We start from the raw sequence: 20,057 nt of genomic DNA, 5'->3' as shown, positions 1-20,057 counted from the left end.
GTTCTATCCGGATCCATGGCTCTCAAAATCAAACCCAGCAGCAGGACCAGGCATAGATGATCAAACAACACTACAAACTCAGTGAAATGCAGCTCTCGGATCACCCTAGTTACATCTGGCTAGTTACATGAAATTTTTCAGAAGCATCATAATTATAAATAGGAGGCACTGGCAATGTGTTTTCCATCAGTAATGGTGCATGGTAGTGAAATGATTAAATATCATGTTCAGATTGATGCTTCAGTATGAATGCATGAAGCTCATAAATTGCACCATACATAGATAGAGGGGAGATGTGTTTGGAGTCGTTGGATAGAATATCTTGAGCTTGCATAGTGTAGCATTACAAAGCTGGAATGGTGATGAAAATGATGGCCAACTATACACTGCTCTTATTTGCTTTCCAGGAATTCGAACACATCGTAGAACAAGCAGTGCTGTGATTATTTAAAGAGTAACTGGTCCAATCATTGGCACCTACAGCCTACCAATCTTGGTAAGAATGACGGCGGTGCCGGCAGTGGCGACAGGAATTACGACATCTTCCGAGATAGATTGGAAGCCGGGGACTAGTCGCCTAGCAAAGAGGGCGACGATGGGAATCCCAAACAGGAACGCGATTCCTTCGCGTGCTCCCGACCCAATGGTGAAGCTCTCAAGTTGGATCAGTTCTTCCATAATTTTCTTGAACTCTTCCTTGCCTAGTGTCCCTGTTTTCCAATGACTCTGCATGCAAGAAGTGAACAGCGAATTGCAGCATAAGCTTCAAAAGAAGCAAATAACATCATGCAATTTCTTCTTGTCCAAAGAAACGGGAAGAAAAAAAAAAGGGTGCGATCTCTCCAGATTTTGTATGCGTTGGTCATCTCTAAGTTACCTGAAATTGAACATTATGCTGTCACGATGTTTTTAGTTTGCATTATTACAGGCAATGGCATAAAGCAAACGCCGGTCTCTGCATGTCATTTTTGTGCATGGCTCATGCTAATCTCCTCTGTAATATTGTTCCAATTTTATCTGATGTCTCTGAAAAGACATTCATCCTGTTGGGGTTTATCTTCTCCTTTGCTCTGACTTCCTTCAAAGCCGCACATATTATATATAGGGAAAGACAACAATGCAGCTAACTAGGTGGCTTTCCATGTTGCCAATCTACTTGGGCAGTTTTATTTGGGATTTTATCACCTTTACGTTGTGCCTACACTTGGATTGTATGAATTATCTGCCTCACTTAAAAGAACAAAAAATTCTGGTTTCAATTCTCAAGTCATTCTTAAATGTATGCTGTTAGCTAGTTTTTAAGAAATAGTTGCATATTTTGTTAGTTTGCACTATTAGACTTGCAGTGCATTACTAGACATTCTTGTTATGGCCTTTATTTGAGTCAGGCATAATACCTCTAGGTTTACATATGAGTCTACTTGCCGATATATTTGGGCAGCATAAATGAATAATCCGTATGTATATAGAGTGTCAATGAACTGATCTGAAGGTCAATTTTTTTATTATTTTAGGTAAAGTCATCGCGCCAAATCTATTCAAAATTCTATGTATACCTTGCCCAGCTTAGGCTTTTCTTTTTCTTCGGTTTTTTTGCTGCATTCGAGAAATATGGTGGGAATTGCCAGCCAAAAGAACCAAACCCAATTGGCAACATATAGTCACAATTTTGCATGCTAACAAAATTATAATATCAGCATACGCATGCAGTTGGTATATATAAGGGGAAAAAATGTGAAGATTATCCCCAAAAAGGAAAAAAAGTAAAGATTCTTAAACTTCTAACCTGGAACTTCTTTTCGAGTTCTGTTTTTTCAGGTAACTTGAATTGCATCGCTCCACCTTTCTCATTCAGTTTTCTGCCAATGGAGCCAAGAGTTAGTGCTTCTAAATTCATAAAAAAATAAATCATAATTTCAATCTGAAACCATTCCAAAATGTATCAATGCTCAATTCATATTTTTAATTTTAGTAGTCTTATGTATCTTCTAAGAGCATGAATATATATTACGCATGTTTTTAGTGCTTATTCTTTTATGCAGTAGTATCTTCTTGTATGCAGGTAGCCAAATTAACCTGTTGTTTGGCCATTAATTGCAAAACTCAATTTATCTTTTTTTAAAAAAAATAAATTTTTCTGTCCTTTTTTTTTTGGTAAAAACGGTATTTCATATAGCTCTAACTTGAGTACATCCAATATGCATAGTACATAAATTGCTACATGAAAACATATATTCATACATTGCATGCACTTTCTTAATTAGCATCTCCAGATTATGGGTTTTCTGTGCTCACATAACTTGTCCTAGTCCACAAGGGCACCCATGCAACCTCTATTTACCTTTTTAGATGCGAGTCCTCCATCTTCTGAGGCCTTATGGCCAAGATTTGGTATCTCTATACCCTATTGGATACCTTCAATGATGTTAACTCTATTTTTTAACTCATAATGGCACTATTAGCTCTGTGAAATGTAAATATTGGTTGTCAACAACAACAATACTTGGAATGCAATTTCAGTGGCTAGACGCTTTGAGTAATCTGTTGTTATATATCTCACTTCTATTAAGCTATATTCTCAATACTTTGGTGTAAGAGAACTTGTTTCTATTCTACTGTACTAGAATATTGCGATGCACATAATAAAGACTAGAAGCAGGATCAAACTTTTAACTTTATGATCAAAAGGGGAGAAGAGGGTAGGGGAGGAAACATGCACCATGGAAAAAGTAGAGTGAAGAAACATGCATGATAAAAAAATTTATTATATAAACCGGTGGATTCTTGTGATGAAGGGTGGTGGTGAAGCTGGAGAGCAAGGGACCGTTGGATTCTTACACTGTAAGCTTATATGAGATAGGGTTAGGTGTGAGAAATGCATAAAAAAGTGTAGGATGTGTCTATGATGTACACGGGGTAGCTCGAACTTAGCAGGATTTGAACTCGTGACATTTTGTACCCAAAACAAACACTCTACCAAGCTGCGCTACATTCCTTTTTAAAGTTCTTGTGCAGTGTCATTGTATAAAATCCCTGTTTTATTTTTCACATTGTTATTTTTCCCTCTATCTATATACAATTTTCTTGTTATTTCTTCTATATCTCTTTTTTTTCTATGAATTTCATAAAAATTGTTCGTTTTTTGGTTCCCCGAAGCCCCGAATGGATTGGATCGTTTCTCCTTCTGCCAATAATGAAGGCGTCGCCCGTTCCGAATGCTTCTATACATACATACATATATATATATATATATATATATATGTGTGTGTGTGTGTGTGTGTGTGTATACGTGTATGTGTGTGTGTGTGTGTATGTGTATGTGTATGTGTATATGTATATGTATATGTATATGTGTATATGTATATGTATATGTATATGTATATGTGTATGTGTATGTATATATATATATATGTATATATATATATGTGTGTGTGTGTGTGTGTGTGTGTGTATGTGTGTGTGTGTGTATATATATATATATACACACGTATATATATACGTATATATATACACACGTGTATATATACACCCACGTGTATATATATATATATATATATATATATATATATATATATATATATATATATATATATATATATATATATATATATATATATATATATATATATATATATATATATATTGGTAACTGTTTGCATGTTATGTTGTTCCTATATTTCTTTGCTTGCATATTTTGGTAGCCGACCCTAAATAATTGATGCAAGGATCAATGGTTACAATCATGGTTTGGCTAGCATATTTTTTTTTTCATGTTTTGTAGTATCATATCATATAATAATGGGGGTTATTTCCATAATGCAGTCAATAGTGCCTAAGAGAAGAATGGGGTGTTTGCCTTGGTCTGTCCGCGGTTGTATAACCCATGTGCTATGAACTTGTCTAGAACCAAAAAGAAAAAGAAAATAAAAAATTGCAACCCATATATTAAAAAAAAAATATAACTAATTAATACTAAAAACCAGACCTGTTTGTAATTGTGACATAATCAAACACATAAAAAATAAATCTAATGTGAACCAAATGGAAAAGAAATTGAATGAATTAGAACTATAACAAATATAATTTCAATGCAATAAGCACAGAACTAAAAATTAGAATCTGAAACTTGAAATCCAACCTTCAGTTAGTGAGATATATATTTTTTGATAATTTGATCCAATCTGATTGGAAGTAGAAAGATAAGACCTTTTATTTTATTTTTACTTTGGTAGAAGAGACATCTTAGCAATGGGCTTTGTCTGATTATGTTAGCCCCTTGGAGAGAATGCCATGGCCTTAAGCTTCTCGTTAAAGTACCAGTCAACCACAAATACTGTAACGGACCTGAAATTTTATCTTAAATCACCACTACAAAAGAAGGTTACCTTGACAAATTGATATAGGAATCAAACGCTTGAAAGGAGCTTGTTAAAAATAGGAGAAAACCTGATGACTACTGAAATGTAAAACCAGCATGCTAAATTAAATTTGGACTGGCTACTGAAATCCTTCATATTACTGGCTTATGTAAGAATAAAGGATAGACCTTTTTTGCAATTAATAATCAACTTTATTTCTCAAGAAAGAGAATAACTGAATTTTCAAGTACTTAGATGTTCTTATGGGACTATATGAAAGTTTTTTTGTTGAAAGGTTAAAAAGCCTAACAGGTCATGATATGTTGCTGGAAGTGAAGGAACTGTTAGGAGGTTAAGTAGAGTGTTTTGCAGTGTTTTTGAACCTTTCAAGTTCCTAATTTGTTCTAAACCTCCCCTCACATCAATATTATGGAAATAAAGAAGAAGCCTTTTGAGCAATTTGTTCCTCTATGACCAAGGGCGCCAACTAGTGGAGTTGGTGAAGTCTTTTGTTGATATAGGAGACCTAGGTCTGATTTCCACCTCATCAAATTAAATAGGTGGGGCTTCTATCACTTCCATTTAATCTTCAAGTAAAGAAAACTTGGGAGACAACGTAAATTTTGGCATTAACTATTTAGTAGCTTCACTAATATATAGTTCATAGAATTTAATTCATTCATGACATTTCATGCATAACATGGCAATGCATCCAAAGTTTAAGATGTCAAAACAGATATCTCTTTAAAAGCAAGATTCTATATTTGTTTACTTGATATCTATGAAAAATTAACATATTCATGTTACTTATTAGCAGAAGGAAACCTAGAGTGAGTATATATAGTTATTGTTGAAATTCAAGCTAGGGAGAACTTACTCAATAACCATATACAACTGATGGTAGAAATCTTCAAAAGCCTTTATTTCCTGTCCATCCTCGAATTTTTTAAAATCTTCTTTCTCTAAAAAATCAGCAAGGCCTTTGGGGATTTGCTTCTTGTCAGCATCTTCTCCTCCTATGCTTGGCCGATCAATAAAGTTATTATTTGAAACACAAAAACAAAAAAACTCAATGCAATGGAAAAGAATAGGCATGCTAATTTAATCAGTAAGTTTAATATGCATGCCATGCATGGAGTGAACTTTATTTGACTCCTTTTATATGAAATTCTCTCTTTTAACTAACATTAAGTACAAAAATTATAATATCAGTACTGAATCCTGTGAAGGTACCATGTTGGTATGGTGTTAGTATACCTGGTGTGAAACAAGTATATACAAGTGTTGCAAATTTTGATGAAGTAGGAATACTTGATTAATGAACTTATTGGACTTCCTGATTTCAATATTACTGGCATTTTGCGTGTAATGCGAGCCACAAATTCTAATGCATGAATAGACTCAATTAGACAAGTCACCATCATATTTTTGACATAAATGATCTACCAAATTGCCCCCCCCCCCCCCCCCCCCCCCCCCCCCCCCCCCCCCCCCGCCCCCCCCCTCCCCTCCCTCTTTCTCTCTCTCTAGCACATTTAAATAACATTTATACACTAAAATTTGCTCGTGCAATAATGTATCACAAGCATTGACCAAATTCTCACCCTAGTGTTCACATCCTTGTGGATCATATCACCCTCTAAAAAGTTTAATCCAAACAAAAGTTGATTTATGCCATGTAGATCAAGCTCATCTATACCCATGAACTTGCAAAAAGGGACTCCAATTATTTTGCGGCATATGCATCTCTTCACTATCATAGTACTTGTGATATATATGATTCAATGCTTGAATATATGTAGCTGGCCAAATGCTCAAGTTTTTTTATCATGCGTCAGTAATTTAGAATTGTTTACCATGAAAAAAATAATAAAAAAATCTATTCTATTACCATGAAAAAATATTATTGTAATAGAATTATTTTATTACTATAATAAAAGATATATGGAAAATATTGGAACACATTCAATTACAGAGCTCAAAATTCTCAATCTTACAATTGCCATGAAAACCCCAACATTATTTTCACTTGGCATCTATCATATGGTCTCTGTCGATTGCTTAGGGTGAATACTGTTATTATGTTACAGTTTGTGAAATCTTCCGTATTGATTTATTTGAACATTTTCCAGCAAAAGCTGTGGAAAATTCCCCCAACCTGGATGCCCGGATTGGATTGTTCTTATTAGTTCATAATTCCTCGTATCCATCCAATTCAGCTAAGAAGGTCTGTTTGAGAGGGACAAAATGTTAAGTTAGTGTTGACTCTAGATCATGTTAGCCAGCTAAAACTTGTCATTCACCCCTCACATTTTGATTTGAAGGTGATCTGCTGCCAAAACTTAAAGCATGCATTAATTACTAGCTTATGTTTTTTGACATGCAAGGTGTTCAATTAGGTGAATGCTTACAAACGTAAATTACACAAACAAGAAACTCAAAGAAGTTTGGAAGAGTTTTCGTACCTCTTTTAAACCTGTTCATAACCTGCCCCATTTTGTCAATTTGTTTTCATGTGGTTGTAGGAATTGTCCCTTTATAAAGGAAGCCAGATGTTCTTTGGGTGCACCAATAGCCATGGCATTGCCCTCAGAGGAAGCAAAGATAGCAGCCATAAAGAATGGGGAAGCACATTTGGCATGCTGGCTCTAAGCAATGGATGGAAGCCAGGATTGCTTCTGCAATGCATCAAGGGCAGCTTGTGGGAGAAATTTGATTAGAATCAATTTTCATGCACTCAATCATTGGCCGGCAGGGAGGCCCCATTTCGGATTTAGGTTGAGGTTATGGTCTCAGCTCAAGATCGTATAGGTCTAAAAAGTTAGGATTCGGCTAAGGGAGGATTTAAAACTAATATCGACTCCCTCATGAGCTAAGACTTGGGAGTGAAAGGAAGGGAGACTTGACCATATTACAATTATACAGGCCTTATATTTGGAGGTGCACCATGCAAGATTTGAACCCAAAACCTATGATTGTTATGCAAAAGGATATGATAATTGAAACAAGCTCAACTTGTGAATAATGGAATTAACAGCTAGCTAGACTATATTGCATTATTATTCCCAATAACATGTATATGTAGAGGCTACAAGATCATGTAGTTACAATTGTAGGAGCATTCTGTTCCGTAGTTACAACCGCAGAGTCATTCCATTCCTATGAGAAGGAATGTTATGATTATATGGTTATTACAACCATAAAACAGTCAAAAAAAAATTGTTATGCAAGGATGGGAGTTGATACTATGAATGTGACAAAAAATTGTTGAAATTCATTTATTATAGAGTGGGAGGTATAAGTAATGAATATGTTGCATACAAATCAAAATTGAAAGCCCATGCATGGGAGTTGCCTATACCATCAGTTTTCTTGGGGCTTTTCTCATCAAGAGGGTAAGAGTACAGCTTGTAGATAAATATGTATATACATTCACTTTAAACATTGTTATTAAATAAATTCACTCCCTTCTCATGCAATTATTGTGCTTTAGAACTCTTTCCATTCAAAAAACCAAACCAACCTAAATTTATATCCCACCCCTAATCCTAATTAAAAAACTAGCAAAAAAATGTTTATATTTCTGAACTTTTCAATTTTCATTGTAATGTTGATCTAGCTTTATGGTTAAAACCAGGCTAAACTTCTTTTTCATGAGAAAGGAAGAAAGACCTACCTGTACTATAGTTACCTAGATTTAAGTATTTAGGGATGTACTATTCAAAACTTGAACCTAGAACCTATGGTTGCTAAACAAAGAGGTTTGACCATCCGTGCAAGCAATATTTCAAGAACAAGCTAAATTTTTGTAATTGGGGATCTAAACTATTGAAATCCAAAAAGAAGTTTAGGGAAAAACTCTCTTTCAGGTTATAGAAATACCAAATAATTCTTAAGCAATTTTATCAGAAAAATACACTGGCACATGACTGATGCCAATCATTTTAAAAATTTATTTTATATCTACAATCTTTATTAGTAGTTACATGCATTTCGTACATGTGTTATACTTAATCTATTAAAATAAAATAAATCTGTAGTCAAAGTAGAGAAATGTTGAGCAATCAATTGATCGGTGTCGAGGAATAGCCCCACATTGGATAGGTTGAGGACTTTAGTGGTGCTTATCTACTCATGAGTTCGCCCATCAACTATCTTATGCTTTTGTTTGCATCATTAGTAGGTGGAAACTAATGAGACAATAATTTGCCTCCATCTTCTATAGGCGAAATCACCTACAAAGATCTTAGTAGATACCTCCATGTCCAATGCTAACCTCCGGCAAGGAGGGCAGGCGGAAGTAGGTGGTTACTTAATAGGGGATGCGAGCGAGTGCAATGCCGGAGGAAGTCTAGGGCTAAGGCATCAGGGGTGGTCAAAGGAGGCCAGAGAGGAGAGAGGAAAATCGAGTCGTTTAGCGCAAAATTCTGCAATAATTCAATCCAATACTTTTCAAATCAGAAAATTTGAGACAATTTGGCAAACCTCGGAAGAATTAACACAGTGAGTCAAGTGAGTTATGAATTTCATTTATACATGCTTCTATAAATCACTGTAAAATATTTGATTGTTCTAAATATTTTCAATTAATTCGGATTCAATAATATGCTTGAATCTTCTAATAATAATAATAATAAATATATAGATGTCATGTCTCACTAGTGGCAACTATATTCAAAATTAAATAGGAGAATAACATTACAAAAATGGTTATTTAAGATTCAAAATTGCCAAAGTCAATTATGTTCAAGTATTTTAGTGTAAAAAAGATAAATTCTAAGGTCTTATTTGGTACATTTTTTTATTTTTTTAAAAAATAGAAATACACATTCGATGCAGAAAATACGCTTGATTATCTTGTTTCTGTTTTCTTAAGAACTTTCATTCTTTTGGAGGAAGTGGAAGTAGAAAAATTCACTACTTCTACTTATTTTTTTCAAAAATAGGTTTTCACCCCTCTCTTATCCTTCCGCTTGACCTCCCCATGATTGCCACCTATAGCAGCCTGAGGTTGCCACCACCCATGGTGGCCTAAAAGAGGAAGGCCTCACCACCTTCGTCGTCGTTGAGCACATTGACCTCTCCCGCCTTGCCGACAAGCGGATCGAGTCTGCCACCGCCGTCCTCATCCACTCCCTCGCCTTCCTCTCTCATGCAACCCGGCACCACCTCTATCCCTGGCAACTCACTCATCCTCTACCTTCGCTCCACCAACCAGACCATCGACTCCGCCTTACCAACAACCATGGCCTCCGGCTCCTCTGCCAATGTCGACCGCATCGAGAAGGTCGCTGATACCGTCATGGCCTTCTTCCTCGGCATTCTTCGCCAGACCTATCTCCTCTCCTACCACTCCTCCTGCTTTGCCGCCTCCGGTTGTCTCGGCAACCGGTAGTTAAAAAAAATAGTGATTCAAAAATATAGTTTTTGTTTTCAGAAATCTAAAAGTAAAATGGCATTTTTGTTTCTAATTTTTTTTAAAAAAAATAAAGTGATACCAAATGTAGCCTAAATTAATATAAAAAGAGAAACGGTGATACCAAAGTTTGCATGATCTTCTTGCTTATTATTTGTACTTAACTAGTCTTTTACACACACACACAAAAAGATCACGACCATCTCTGGTCAATGGTGGAGGAATAGGATCCCGCTTCCACATTACTTTCTCGATCCTCAACTCCCACAAACTCTTTAATCATGACTCGGCCTAACTGTTAAGGTGTTAAATAAACCAAGAACTAAAGTCATGGCTAACTTGCCAATTCAACCAAGTCAAGAAAAACTCAGCAAGACTCGGCTGGCTCTCGCTCGTCTTCTTATACTACTTATCCTTTTGACTTTTGGCTCTGTCCGTAGTAGTCTTAGTTTTTGACTCGACTCAGCCAAGTGGCAATTTGGCTGGCCAAGTTTTCCAATTTTGGAATAGATTCTTCTTTCCTTTTCAAAGAATCTAGCCATAGTTTAGTTTGATGAATATAGTTTGAGCCACCACCAAGTCTGCTGTTCCACAGCTATTACGTGGTTTTTTGCCGTCTCAAGGGCCATTTTAGCTTGCAATCTATTATGTTTTATGCTGTTTCGATCAAACTCTCTTTTTCTTTGTAGAAAAATCTTAAATGCAGTTGCAAACTTGCAATGATGATCAAACCTGGATATAAGGAATCGATCTGGCCAATCTTAATCTGGTTAAATCTAGGTTGAATAGTAAACCAACAAGACAAGAACTGGACCTGCACAATGATAAGCATGAACGAGTCCAGTCCAAAATGTAGAGCGGCTCAGAGAAGCCAAATCAAACCTGATCTTTGTTGCAAAGATGACCAGATTCTGGTGTGTAGCAATGAAGCAATAGTCCTATGGAGAAACCCCAGAATATATTTAAACAATCTTCAATAGTTTGTTTCTCCAAGATGGCAACTATTATCAAAATTCCAAATAGGCATAAACTAAAATAAAAGATCAATTGTAGACTTTAGGTCTAGGTTTACAGTCAGGGCATTTAACGAAACTGGAAAAGATGGTCAAGATAGTTCATGATATAACCTATTGCAGCAGTTAAGTTATCAGGATCCAAGCATCTTCAAATGAAGAAAATATTATTCCTTAAGTGGTAGCAAACAATATACCTTGTTCTTCAATCTGGAGAAGGCCCTTTTATGGCTATATTTGTCACTCAGATCTAGCTTGGCCCAGGTGCCAAGTTGACAAGATTTGGTACTCACAAAAGAGCTAAGCAAAAAGGTCTAGGATCGGAAGTCTCAGCCCTGCCCACAGAGCTTTCTTGTAGAGGGCGAGCTGATCCACCTTGTTTGAGTTCACCCGACCAAAAAGACTAAAAAACTCCAAAGAAAAGCTCCGAAGAATATGGAACTTGGAGTGGATCCTCTCCAGGTTGGCCTCCCCCAAGATGCTTTTCTCAGTAGCTGGAGCAAATTCAGCTCTCGGAGAGGGTCCTCCCAAGACCTCGAAGGTCCGATCGGGGAGCGCTAAGCCATAGCGTCATCGTCTGATGATCACTCTCTCCCGATCGAGTCAATCAAACAAAGAAAAAGAGGAAACAAAGGAAATGGAAGCAAGGGAAAAGAAGATCCTGGAAACTTAAGGATGACCCAAAAAGACCAAAAAGAAAGGCAGAGAACCTACTAGACACCTAAGAGGAGAAAAGGCACCGGTGAGGTGGAATGACTCTTGTGAGAATGGGATAAGAGAAGGACCCCATGAGTCTCTCATTTGCTCTTAATCTCTCTTTCTACATCAGACTGCAGGAGGTTTGAAATGAAGGAGATATGAGGATCTTTTGCCTTATATGGAAACCTAAATGGCTTAGATTGATTCGGCAGTTCATATGCTTGGTTTGATCTCCACCACATGTCATCTAGGCGTTCGATCCCAGACGATCACCTGGGTCACTATCTATTGCCAAGCTATGCAACCCAAGAAGGGGATGAATTGAGTTTTTCAAAAACTTATAACTAACAATGTAGTGGAATAATACTTGATAAAATTTATAGTGGTTCGGTACCAACACTGCACGCACGTCTACTTCCCAAAAATTTTTTCTTGAAAATTTTACTATAATCTATAACCCAGATTACAACATAGTTATTTTCCAAGTTCACAACCAAACTTAGTTGATTTTTTTAAGCGATGAACCAAAACCAACACCAATGGTTTTATATTGGTTCACAATCAACCCAGTTGATTTTTCCAAAAAATCAACCAAAATCTTTAACCGATTGTCTTTTAGAGTTCATAATCAATCCAGTTGATTTTTTAAACAATTAACCAAAACTTTCACAATCTAATATCAGATTTAGATGGACCTTTTTCCTAGGTTTCAGTCTCTAAAACTTGTTACAGTAAAAAATGAAAAGAATTTAAACACAATGAATACAACTCCAAGACAATAAATACAAAACAAGAAATGAAACTTGACTATGTTGGTTGACTATGATTGCTCTTGAAGGCGCTTCACCAACTCGTTGATGTAGAAGATGTGATCTTTCAACTTGCAATAAAAGCTCTTAAATGATATTATCTTTGAAGCTCTTTCTTTCTACTTTCTTTTTCTAGCTCTAGTGGAATTGTCTTTGTAATGCTTGAGCTCTCTTTTTTCTTTGGTGTTTCCATGCATTCATACTCTTTGGAGATAGTTGGAAGATTATTCTAGCCATTAGACAATTAACAGATCTATTATCAGATGAAAACATTTATTCTTATTCACAAGAAAACTAGCCATTATTGTTGTCATACGCAGAGGGAACTCATCGTTTTCTAGGGTCGAATCAAGATTTTCAAAAGTTGACTCATGATCTTCATGAGTCAGAGCTTACTTTATTTTTATCGTGCTCTATCTTTCTTCTGTGGTACTTGTGGAGTTGGCTCTCTCAATTTAAGGGTCGATTCATTGTTTTCAGATATCGACTCTTCAACAGACTAAGTTTCACTACTTTATGTCTTTCCACTGTGGCAGTTTTGGGGTCGACTCGACTATTTCTAGAGTCGACTCTAGTTTGACTGTAGTCTACTCATAAATTTCATGGATTAACTCACCAATGCGATGATTTTTTCAGCTCTCTGCCTTTTCTCTATGGCCATCCTAGGGTTGACTTGCATTTGTCTACGGTCGACTCATTATTTGCTGGAGTGGGCTCGTAAAGGCATATCAGTTAGCGGCAGTATGTCGAGGTCGACTCGTTGCAAGCTTAGGGTTGACTCTTAAGCCTCCGTATCTACTGTTTTTTTTTTTTTTTGGTAAAACGGCTACTCATCTCATATAGCTCGAATGTGAGTACAACCCTCCAAATCACAGGAAAGTAAAAAGTACAACTGTGGAGGGACGTCTGCATCAGACGTCCATAGAAAATCACCGGAGTGCCGGGCGACAAAGGAGGCGACCCAGTCTGCTGCCCGGTTCGCCTTCCTAAACACATGCACCGCCTGAAAGTCAACCATCATCTGAGCCATCCTGCAGGACTCTCGGATGAGGGGGTGGCCATCCCCAAACTGATCCACTCCCCAAATCCAATCAATCACCACCGATGAATCACCCTCGAGGTACACCCGCTCGGCCCCGAATATCTACCTCGCATAGGATATACCCTCCCAGGCTGCCTGCAACTCTGCTCCAACCACTGTAAATCCTGGCATGCGCCGCCCTCCTGCTGCTATCATCCTACCGAGATGGTCCCTGATCACAAATCCGACCCCTCCACACATACCATCTACCGACCTGCTGCCGTCAAAGTTCACTTTGAGATAGCCAAGGGGTGGGGATGCCCAAGAAACAAGGGCAAACCGTGGCGCTGAAACAGCGTGATGAGCACCCCAGATGTCCCTGACCAGCTCAGAAGTGACTACCGCAGCCGCCCCAATAACCTCCCTCGCAAGCAGCATCGCCCGGTCTACCACCATCCTCGAAGGCGACCTCCTCCCCTCAAATATACCGGTATTCCTGTCTAACCATATATGGTAGGACAGGTACGCCACAAAAATCCCTGCCTCCACAGATCTGGGACGCCGCATGGAATCTCTCAACAGATGGATCAGATCCTGCGTTGAAATCACCGAGGCCGATAGCGGAATCGGTGACCTCCATATCTCTCGGGCCCTAGGGCACTGCAAAAGAACATGCTCCATAGTCTCCTCGATATCTGCACACTCCTCATAACACTGAGAGATCCTCATACCCCGCCGAGCTAACAAACTCCTAGTCGGAAGGCAGCCCCATGCCACCTTCCAGATAAAGAGTGCCACTCGTGGATGAACCCGCATCCTCCATATCCACCGCCCCTCAATCTGTCGAACTGGCTCCTTGCTGATCAATGCATGAAGAGAGCTAACAAACTCCGTATCTACTGTTCCCTAAGCCTCCGTTTGGGAGTTTTGGGGAGAAAAGAAAACTTTAATAAGGAGGGAAAAGAAAAGAATGGAATAGAATAGACTTTCCTCTCCTCTTGTTTGGGAGTTTTAGGAGGGAAGAGAAAGTATTTTTCTTCCTCTTGTTTGAGAGTTTGGAGAGAAAAGAAAAGAAATCATACTTTTTTACATTTTTACTAAAATGCCCTTACTATAAAAGGGGCATGCTTATGAGTAGAGGGTAAAATAGGTATTATAAAAAATTTATTAAGTTTCAATTCCTTTCTCTCCAAAACCTTCCACTTATGGGAGGAAAGAAATGAGAGAATTGGAGACCAAAATTTTTCCTCATATTTTCTCCTTTTCTTTTCCTTTTCCTTCACTAAAAAACTCCCAAACATCAAAATTTTTAACTTTCCCTTCCATTTCATTTCTTTCCCCTCAATTTCAAGTTTTCAAACGGAGCCTAAGAGTTGATTCCGACTTAGGCATCGGATGGTCTTCTATCGAACATTCTCCGACAAGTGACATTTTTTTTCCTGTGTTACTTCATATCGGATTCAGCATAGGAGCCACCATCGGAGCCAGCTCTCTCCATCCCTTTCGCCTTGGAGATATGCAGTGATCTTCAAACCAACTCCTTCGATCGAGACAGCAGGCAGGCCAACTCGTCACCTAGATCACGTCAGATCTTAGCAGCAACCGCTAGCATCACAACAATTGCCACGTCTAACATCTCCCACCATGGTAATGGAAGTTCATGTCATTAATGTTTTGTGAGTTGTTTAATCAACATGTTGAAGCTCGTATCACTGGAGGAGCTAAACTGAGAGCCCTTCCATTATTTTGGTACCATATTTGCCGTCGTATAACAAAGGAAAAGTAAACAACAAATGGATTGGATATCTCTACCCTATATTCTCTTATACTAACCATATGCTCTTTTCTCCAGTGTATCACTGGAATGTTAATTTGGAAGATGGGTAGTTTGTCACCTAACCTGCTTTCCTGTCCGAGTCCAGCACGAAGGTGGCTGCTTTTCAGTTTAGTCTTCTAAGAGATGGTCTGCCGAGAAAGTGGCTATTATATATATTCTGGGTTATTTTCTTTTCTTTCAAAGAAACAGGACTCTGAATTGGCCAGCTAATCGTATTCAAAACCTGTGTGCTGGCCACTGTCCTCGAGACTTGAGGGAGTAGTTCAACCAGGCCTTTTTTAAGTCTTTCCACTATTTTCTTTCTTAGCGTATCCACCAAAGGAACATGAACCTGAATCATAAGCAATCTCTATCATTCTCTTTTTTTTTTAGGTGTTACACGCACAAGTACTTGAACGAAAATGTAAGCAACCTAAATACAAGTGACGAAAGCAAAACTGCTACTTGTAATTTCTCTTTTCTTTCCCCATAGCCTTTGGACTAAATACATTGTAAGTTGGAAAACTACAGTAACTGAAATTAGATGATGATTTGGTGCAGCTCCCCTCTCTCCATCTATGCCTTCATGCTGCCATTGCCATATACCAGACTAGCCTCATCGCTGCCTGCAGGCTTTGCCGAGGGTGGCAGTACCAATGGCTGACCTCCTCCCCGACTCCTAGACTCCACCTTCAAGTCCTACTCAAACGCAACCACCATCACTGCCCCAAGGATATATAGGTATTACAATCGGAACCTCTTCCAAAAATGCTAGTCGGAAAAGTGTCATCTAGGTTCTTTAGCCTTATATAAATATCCAAGATCTACCTAGTGCGATGAGGGACTAAACGAAAGCCTGCCCCGGTCATCACATCTTCCTATGTTGGGAAGGCAAATTTTATATTTAGCACCGGGTAGAGCAGAAGATTTCTGGAAGCCAGCAGCCTGCTGCTTTTTTGTTGTATTCATATTCAATGATATGAGAAAAGAAGGCAAGATGATGGAAGCTTACCATCAAGGATTTTCTCTACTTCTTTCTTCTCTACTTTTTTTCTTCTCTTTCTTCTATGCTCCGGAATAAAGTCGACAACCTACTTGTTTCTTCTTTCTTCTATGCTCCTCCGGAAGGTAAAACGTATGAGAGGTAGCTCACCATCAAGGATTTACTCTACTTCTTTCTTCTCTTTCTTCTATGCTCCGGAATACAGTTGACAACCTGTGGGTACGAACGAAACTATGCGTGGGAGTTTTTGGATGGATGGTTGATTCATTGATGAGGAGGGATGCTAGAAGATGCCGATACATCGTGGGATGGAAGGAGAGCAAGGAAGACAAGGAGAAGCAACATCGCAACAGGGATCAAGAGGAGCAGAGGTGGCGGTGGTGGCAAAGGAGGCAGCACAAGTGGCAGGAACAGAAGAACTACTGCAAGCACTACCAGCAGAAGCACCGCCTTCGCACCGAGAGCCATCAACCCTCCTCTTCCTCCTCCTCCTGCTGCTGCTGCTGCTGCTATATCTCGACCTTCTTCGTGAAGGAGCTCAGGATCGTCTCTTCCTCATCCCCGAACAGAAGTCATACTCCTCCATATGTTATATTCCCTTACCTTCTTGCACTCTTTACATGTATTTATTGGGCCGCCGACGAGCAGTCACGTGACTTCGCACACGCTAGAATCCAGAACATAACGGGAAAGAGTGAAGGTTATTGGGTGCAAGCTTGGATCTGAAAAGAGCAAGTGGAAATGGAAGTCATGGAGAGATACAATGGATTGGAAAATATATATAAAGGTCTGGCTTACCCGTTTGTTTACTGAATATAGAACAGGTAGTTCTACTTCCAAGGTTAGGATACCTGAATGTCTTTGCTAAACTACAGACCTCGTACCCCCTTTGATTTCCATTCCACAAATAAAACCAAACATGAGGAGGAGCCACTTGAATACATGGTTGTATAAATGAGGATTATCCTAGAAACAACTCGTTAACATGGTTGTGTAACTGAGGACCAACCCATGGTCCAGGGGGGGAAAATAAATAAAGCAAGTGAATTGAGGACCACTTTGAGGGCATGTTCCAGTGTTGGTCCATGCTTTTTATTGGTGGCCTTGTCTGATATTTCTTGAACATTGGAGTGGTTCGATGGGCTTCTTATGTCTGTGATGAGTAAAGTCAGTTTCATATCCTTTTTCTCCACTGCGGCCGACGATTTCAACGCTTAAAGAGGGTGTGTTGAAGAGGCCACTCGACATGTCAAGTGGAATTGAGCTACATAAATTCAGGTGCAAGTTGTTTGTCCCTCGCAGCATCTTTCCGAGAAAATTCAAAAATTATGCAAGTTAACCAATGGGACAAGGTTTATGTCTGATCTAACATGATAAATAGGATACACTTGCCTGTGTGCTCATCAAACTGTAAAGATTCAATGCACCTAAAATTTTCTATTAGGATCGACGACCGTACCGGTATATTCATTATAAACAACATATCTACCCAAAAACAAACCCACCTAACGCAGGTTCGGGTTACGTCTTTCATGCGAAAGACTGATTGATCTTCTTTTTATCCATCTATTTATGCAGATTTCAAAGCAACTATCGAGTGATCCAACAGTGGATTTGCGTGAAGGAAGGCGAATCCTTCTTACCCTATCCCATCTAACACGGGACGAATAGCAATAGACAAATGATGGACAAATTTAAATAGAATGAAATAAACCAAAAGAAATTAATGTTCCTTTTTGATCACCCTCTTTACGCAATTTAAAAGTTGACAACTTTTCTTTTTTTTTCTTTTTTATTAGAAGGGGGGCTTAAGCACCCAGTTTTACTAATAATATATATATATATATATATGTAGATTGATCAAGGTTACAGCTGGATGCGGCTTGACCCTTGCTGAGGGAAAAAGTTCACACCTTTTCATGATTTCATCTAGTTAATACTAGCTTCATCTTCCCTTAGGGAGTCATCTGCTTCCGGACATTGGTAGGTTTAGCTAGCCTGAGTGTGTGGAAGAAAGAATCTTAAATTTGCATCCAGATTCTTTTCACCTCCTAGCAAGTCTTTCATGGAACCCAAGACAACATCAAAAGCCAGTGCCTCAGCAGCCAACTTGGCTTTTTTCAAAGTTTAGGGGTGGGGGAACGAACCACTGGCCATAGGTAGGGACTACGTGCTCCAGTGTCAAGGCTGGCGTTGGCTGGTGATGGGTTGCTTTTGGTGCTATTTTGCCTTTATCTATTCGAAGGGTTTGTTCTTTGATACGGATGCAATGAATCTAAGGATAGCGTCAACTTGGACTGTACTTGAAGCTTTGTTTTTCTGTGGACCTACTCAACTTAGAAAAATTGAAAGATATGGATATATGCAAAGAAAATTTGAAGCTTGTATCACTTTTCTAGGTTCCTCTTTATCACCGTACCTCATATGGCGTTGCTGCTGAGCCTGCTTTAAATCAATATTAATTTTTCTTTGAGAATAACTCCTCATGATCAAGTTGTGCTTTGGCTATTTCGACTACTTGGTGAGGTCTGCCAGGTGCCTGTTTATTTGATTAATTAAGGTGACAGCTGGTTTAAAACTTGGAAGTCCAAAAAGAGTCCATATCACTAATTTCAAGTTTCTTGTTGCATGATACCAAGTCTATTTGATCCCATGGCCTCCTTACTAAATGAAAGAAAGTTTTAGTTTTCAAAGAAAATGGAAGAAAAGAAAAAAAAGAAAAATCTTTCAGTGAACTCAGCATGTATTTTGTCTTGCTGGGCATTCTGAAAAGAAACATTTACCTCGCCCTGCTCAACTCTCATTATTTTTGCACAGAGATTGATGATCATGAGAACTTGGACGTTGCCTCCAGCCTTTTTTTAGTAAGTGGTTTCTTCTTCAATTATGGTCTTCATGGTAGCACCATTAGCATGATTTTTTTTTTTTTTTTTGAGAAAAGGGAGGAGATGAATCTCCACCTGGTTAGGAGAAGGTCAAATGAACTAAAAAGTAGTAGTTCAAAGGAACAAGCAAAACCAACTAAATAAACAAGGAAACCAGAGCAGCCAAATCATTTAAAAGATGGAAGAAAGTGGGTGGTGTCTTTTCAGAGAATTTGGGGCATTAAAATGAGAACAGGAGGAGGGCAGGCAGGTTTCAGGATGGTTTTGTTGTTTTCTGTCTGCTCATGAATATCGTGTCGTCCTTAGGTCTTTTGAGATAATATGGCTATAGAAGGCAGATATAAATTTTAGAATAAATTATATTTTTTAAAAAAATTTATATACTATACTTACGTCTAATAATTTATAAAACATATGCCTACATTTAGTATTAGTAAATTCATTCACCTCATATAAAAATATTAAAATTGTTTCTAAATAATGAGTAAATTATAAAAATAATTCTAAAATTAAAGATAAATTATACTTATATCCAATAATTTGAAAAATTTATGCTAGCTGGCCTCCTGAAGTTTATTTTTATTCAATAAGTTAACTCATAACTTAATAAAATGTTAGCCAAATCGTTAATTTAAATAGGACCTAAATGCCATATTAGAAAAAAAATTAAAAAATAAACAAACTAGCCTTAAGTGATATAACATCTACCCAAAGAGGAGTCATGAGGTGCCATGGGTTTGGAGCTTGATCTTGATGAACTATAAGAAAAGAGTTATATGTTAAGAAAAAAGCAATCTAAATCTCTTAGGCAAGTGGATGCCTCTATTTTCTGCTGCAGAAAATTAGTATCCAGAGTTTTATCGCTTGAGCTAGCATGTTCATAGTCTAAGGCAGGCCATGGAACTGCAACTGACATGCACTCCAAAGAAAAGTTTTCATGCACGTACTACTTTGAATCCTTTTGATGATAGGCTGTCAAAGCTATCATGATTCTATATCTATACATAGAAATCTTCATTCACAACGACAATATTAAG

General features: G+C 38.0%; 1 protein-coding gene, 1 long non-coding RNA gene and 1 other non-coding gene across 3 annotated transcripts; all 3 read right to left on the bottom strand.

The window, feature by feature from the left end:
- Positions 1-294: 294 nt before the first annotated feature.
- On the bottom strand, positions 295-6,930 carry LOC103716929 (uncharacterized). Its single transcript, XM_008805133.5, has 4 exons — positions 6,824-6,930; positions 5,236-5,374; positions 1,787-1,859; positions 295-726 (listed from the first exon to the last, which is right to left on the bottom strand). The coding sequence occupies exons 1-4, from the start codon at positions 6,852-6,854 to the stop codon at positions 478-480; spliced, it is 492 nt and encodes a 163-aa protein (XP_008803355.4). The 5' UTR covers positions 6,855-6,930; the 3' UTR covers positions 295-477.
- LOC113463376 (U6 spliceosomal RNA) lies at positions 937-1,036 on the bottom strand. Its single transcript, XR_003387511.2, has one exon. It is a non-coding gene; the product is annotated as a U6 spliceosomal RNA (small nuclear RNA).
- An 8,555-nt stretch (positions 6,931-15,485) lies between the features above and the next one.
- LOC148700356 (uncharacterized) lies at positions 15,486-17,228 on the bottom strand. Its single transcript, XR_015971956.2, has 2 exons — positions 16,934-17,228; positions 15,486-16,857 (listed from the first exon to the last, which is right to left on the bottom strand). It is a non-coding gene; the product is annotated as an uncharacterized LOC148700356 (long non-coding RNA).
- Between the last annotated feature and the right edge of the window lie 2,829 nt (positions 17,229-20,057).

This window comes from Phoenix dactylifera, chromosome 12, assembly GCF_051530095.1.
Source record: "Phoenix dactylifera cultivar Ajwa chromosome 12, Ajwa_hap1_PhDact_Kaust_v1.1, whole genome shotgun sequence".
Taxonomy (NCBI): domain Eukaryota; kingdom Viridiplantae; phylum Streptophyta; class Magnoliopsida; order Arecales; family Arecaceae; genus Phoenix; species Phoenix dactylifera.
This window is presented reverse-complemented; position numbering and strand designations above follow the sequence as displayed.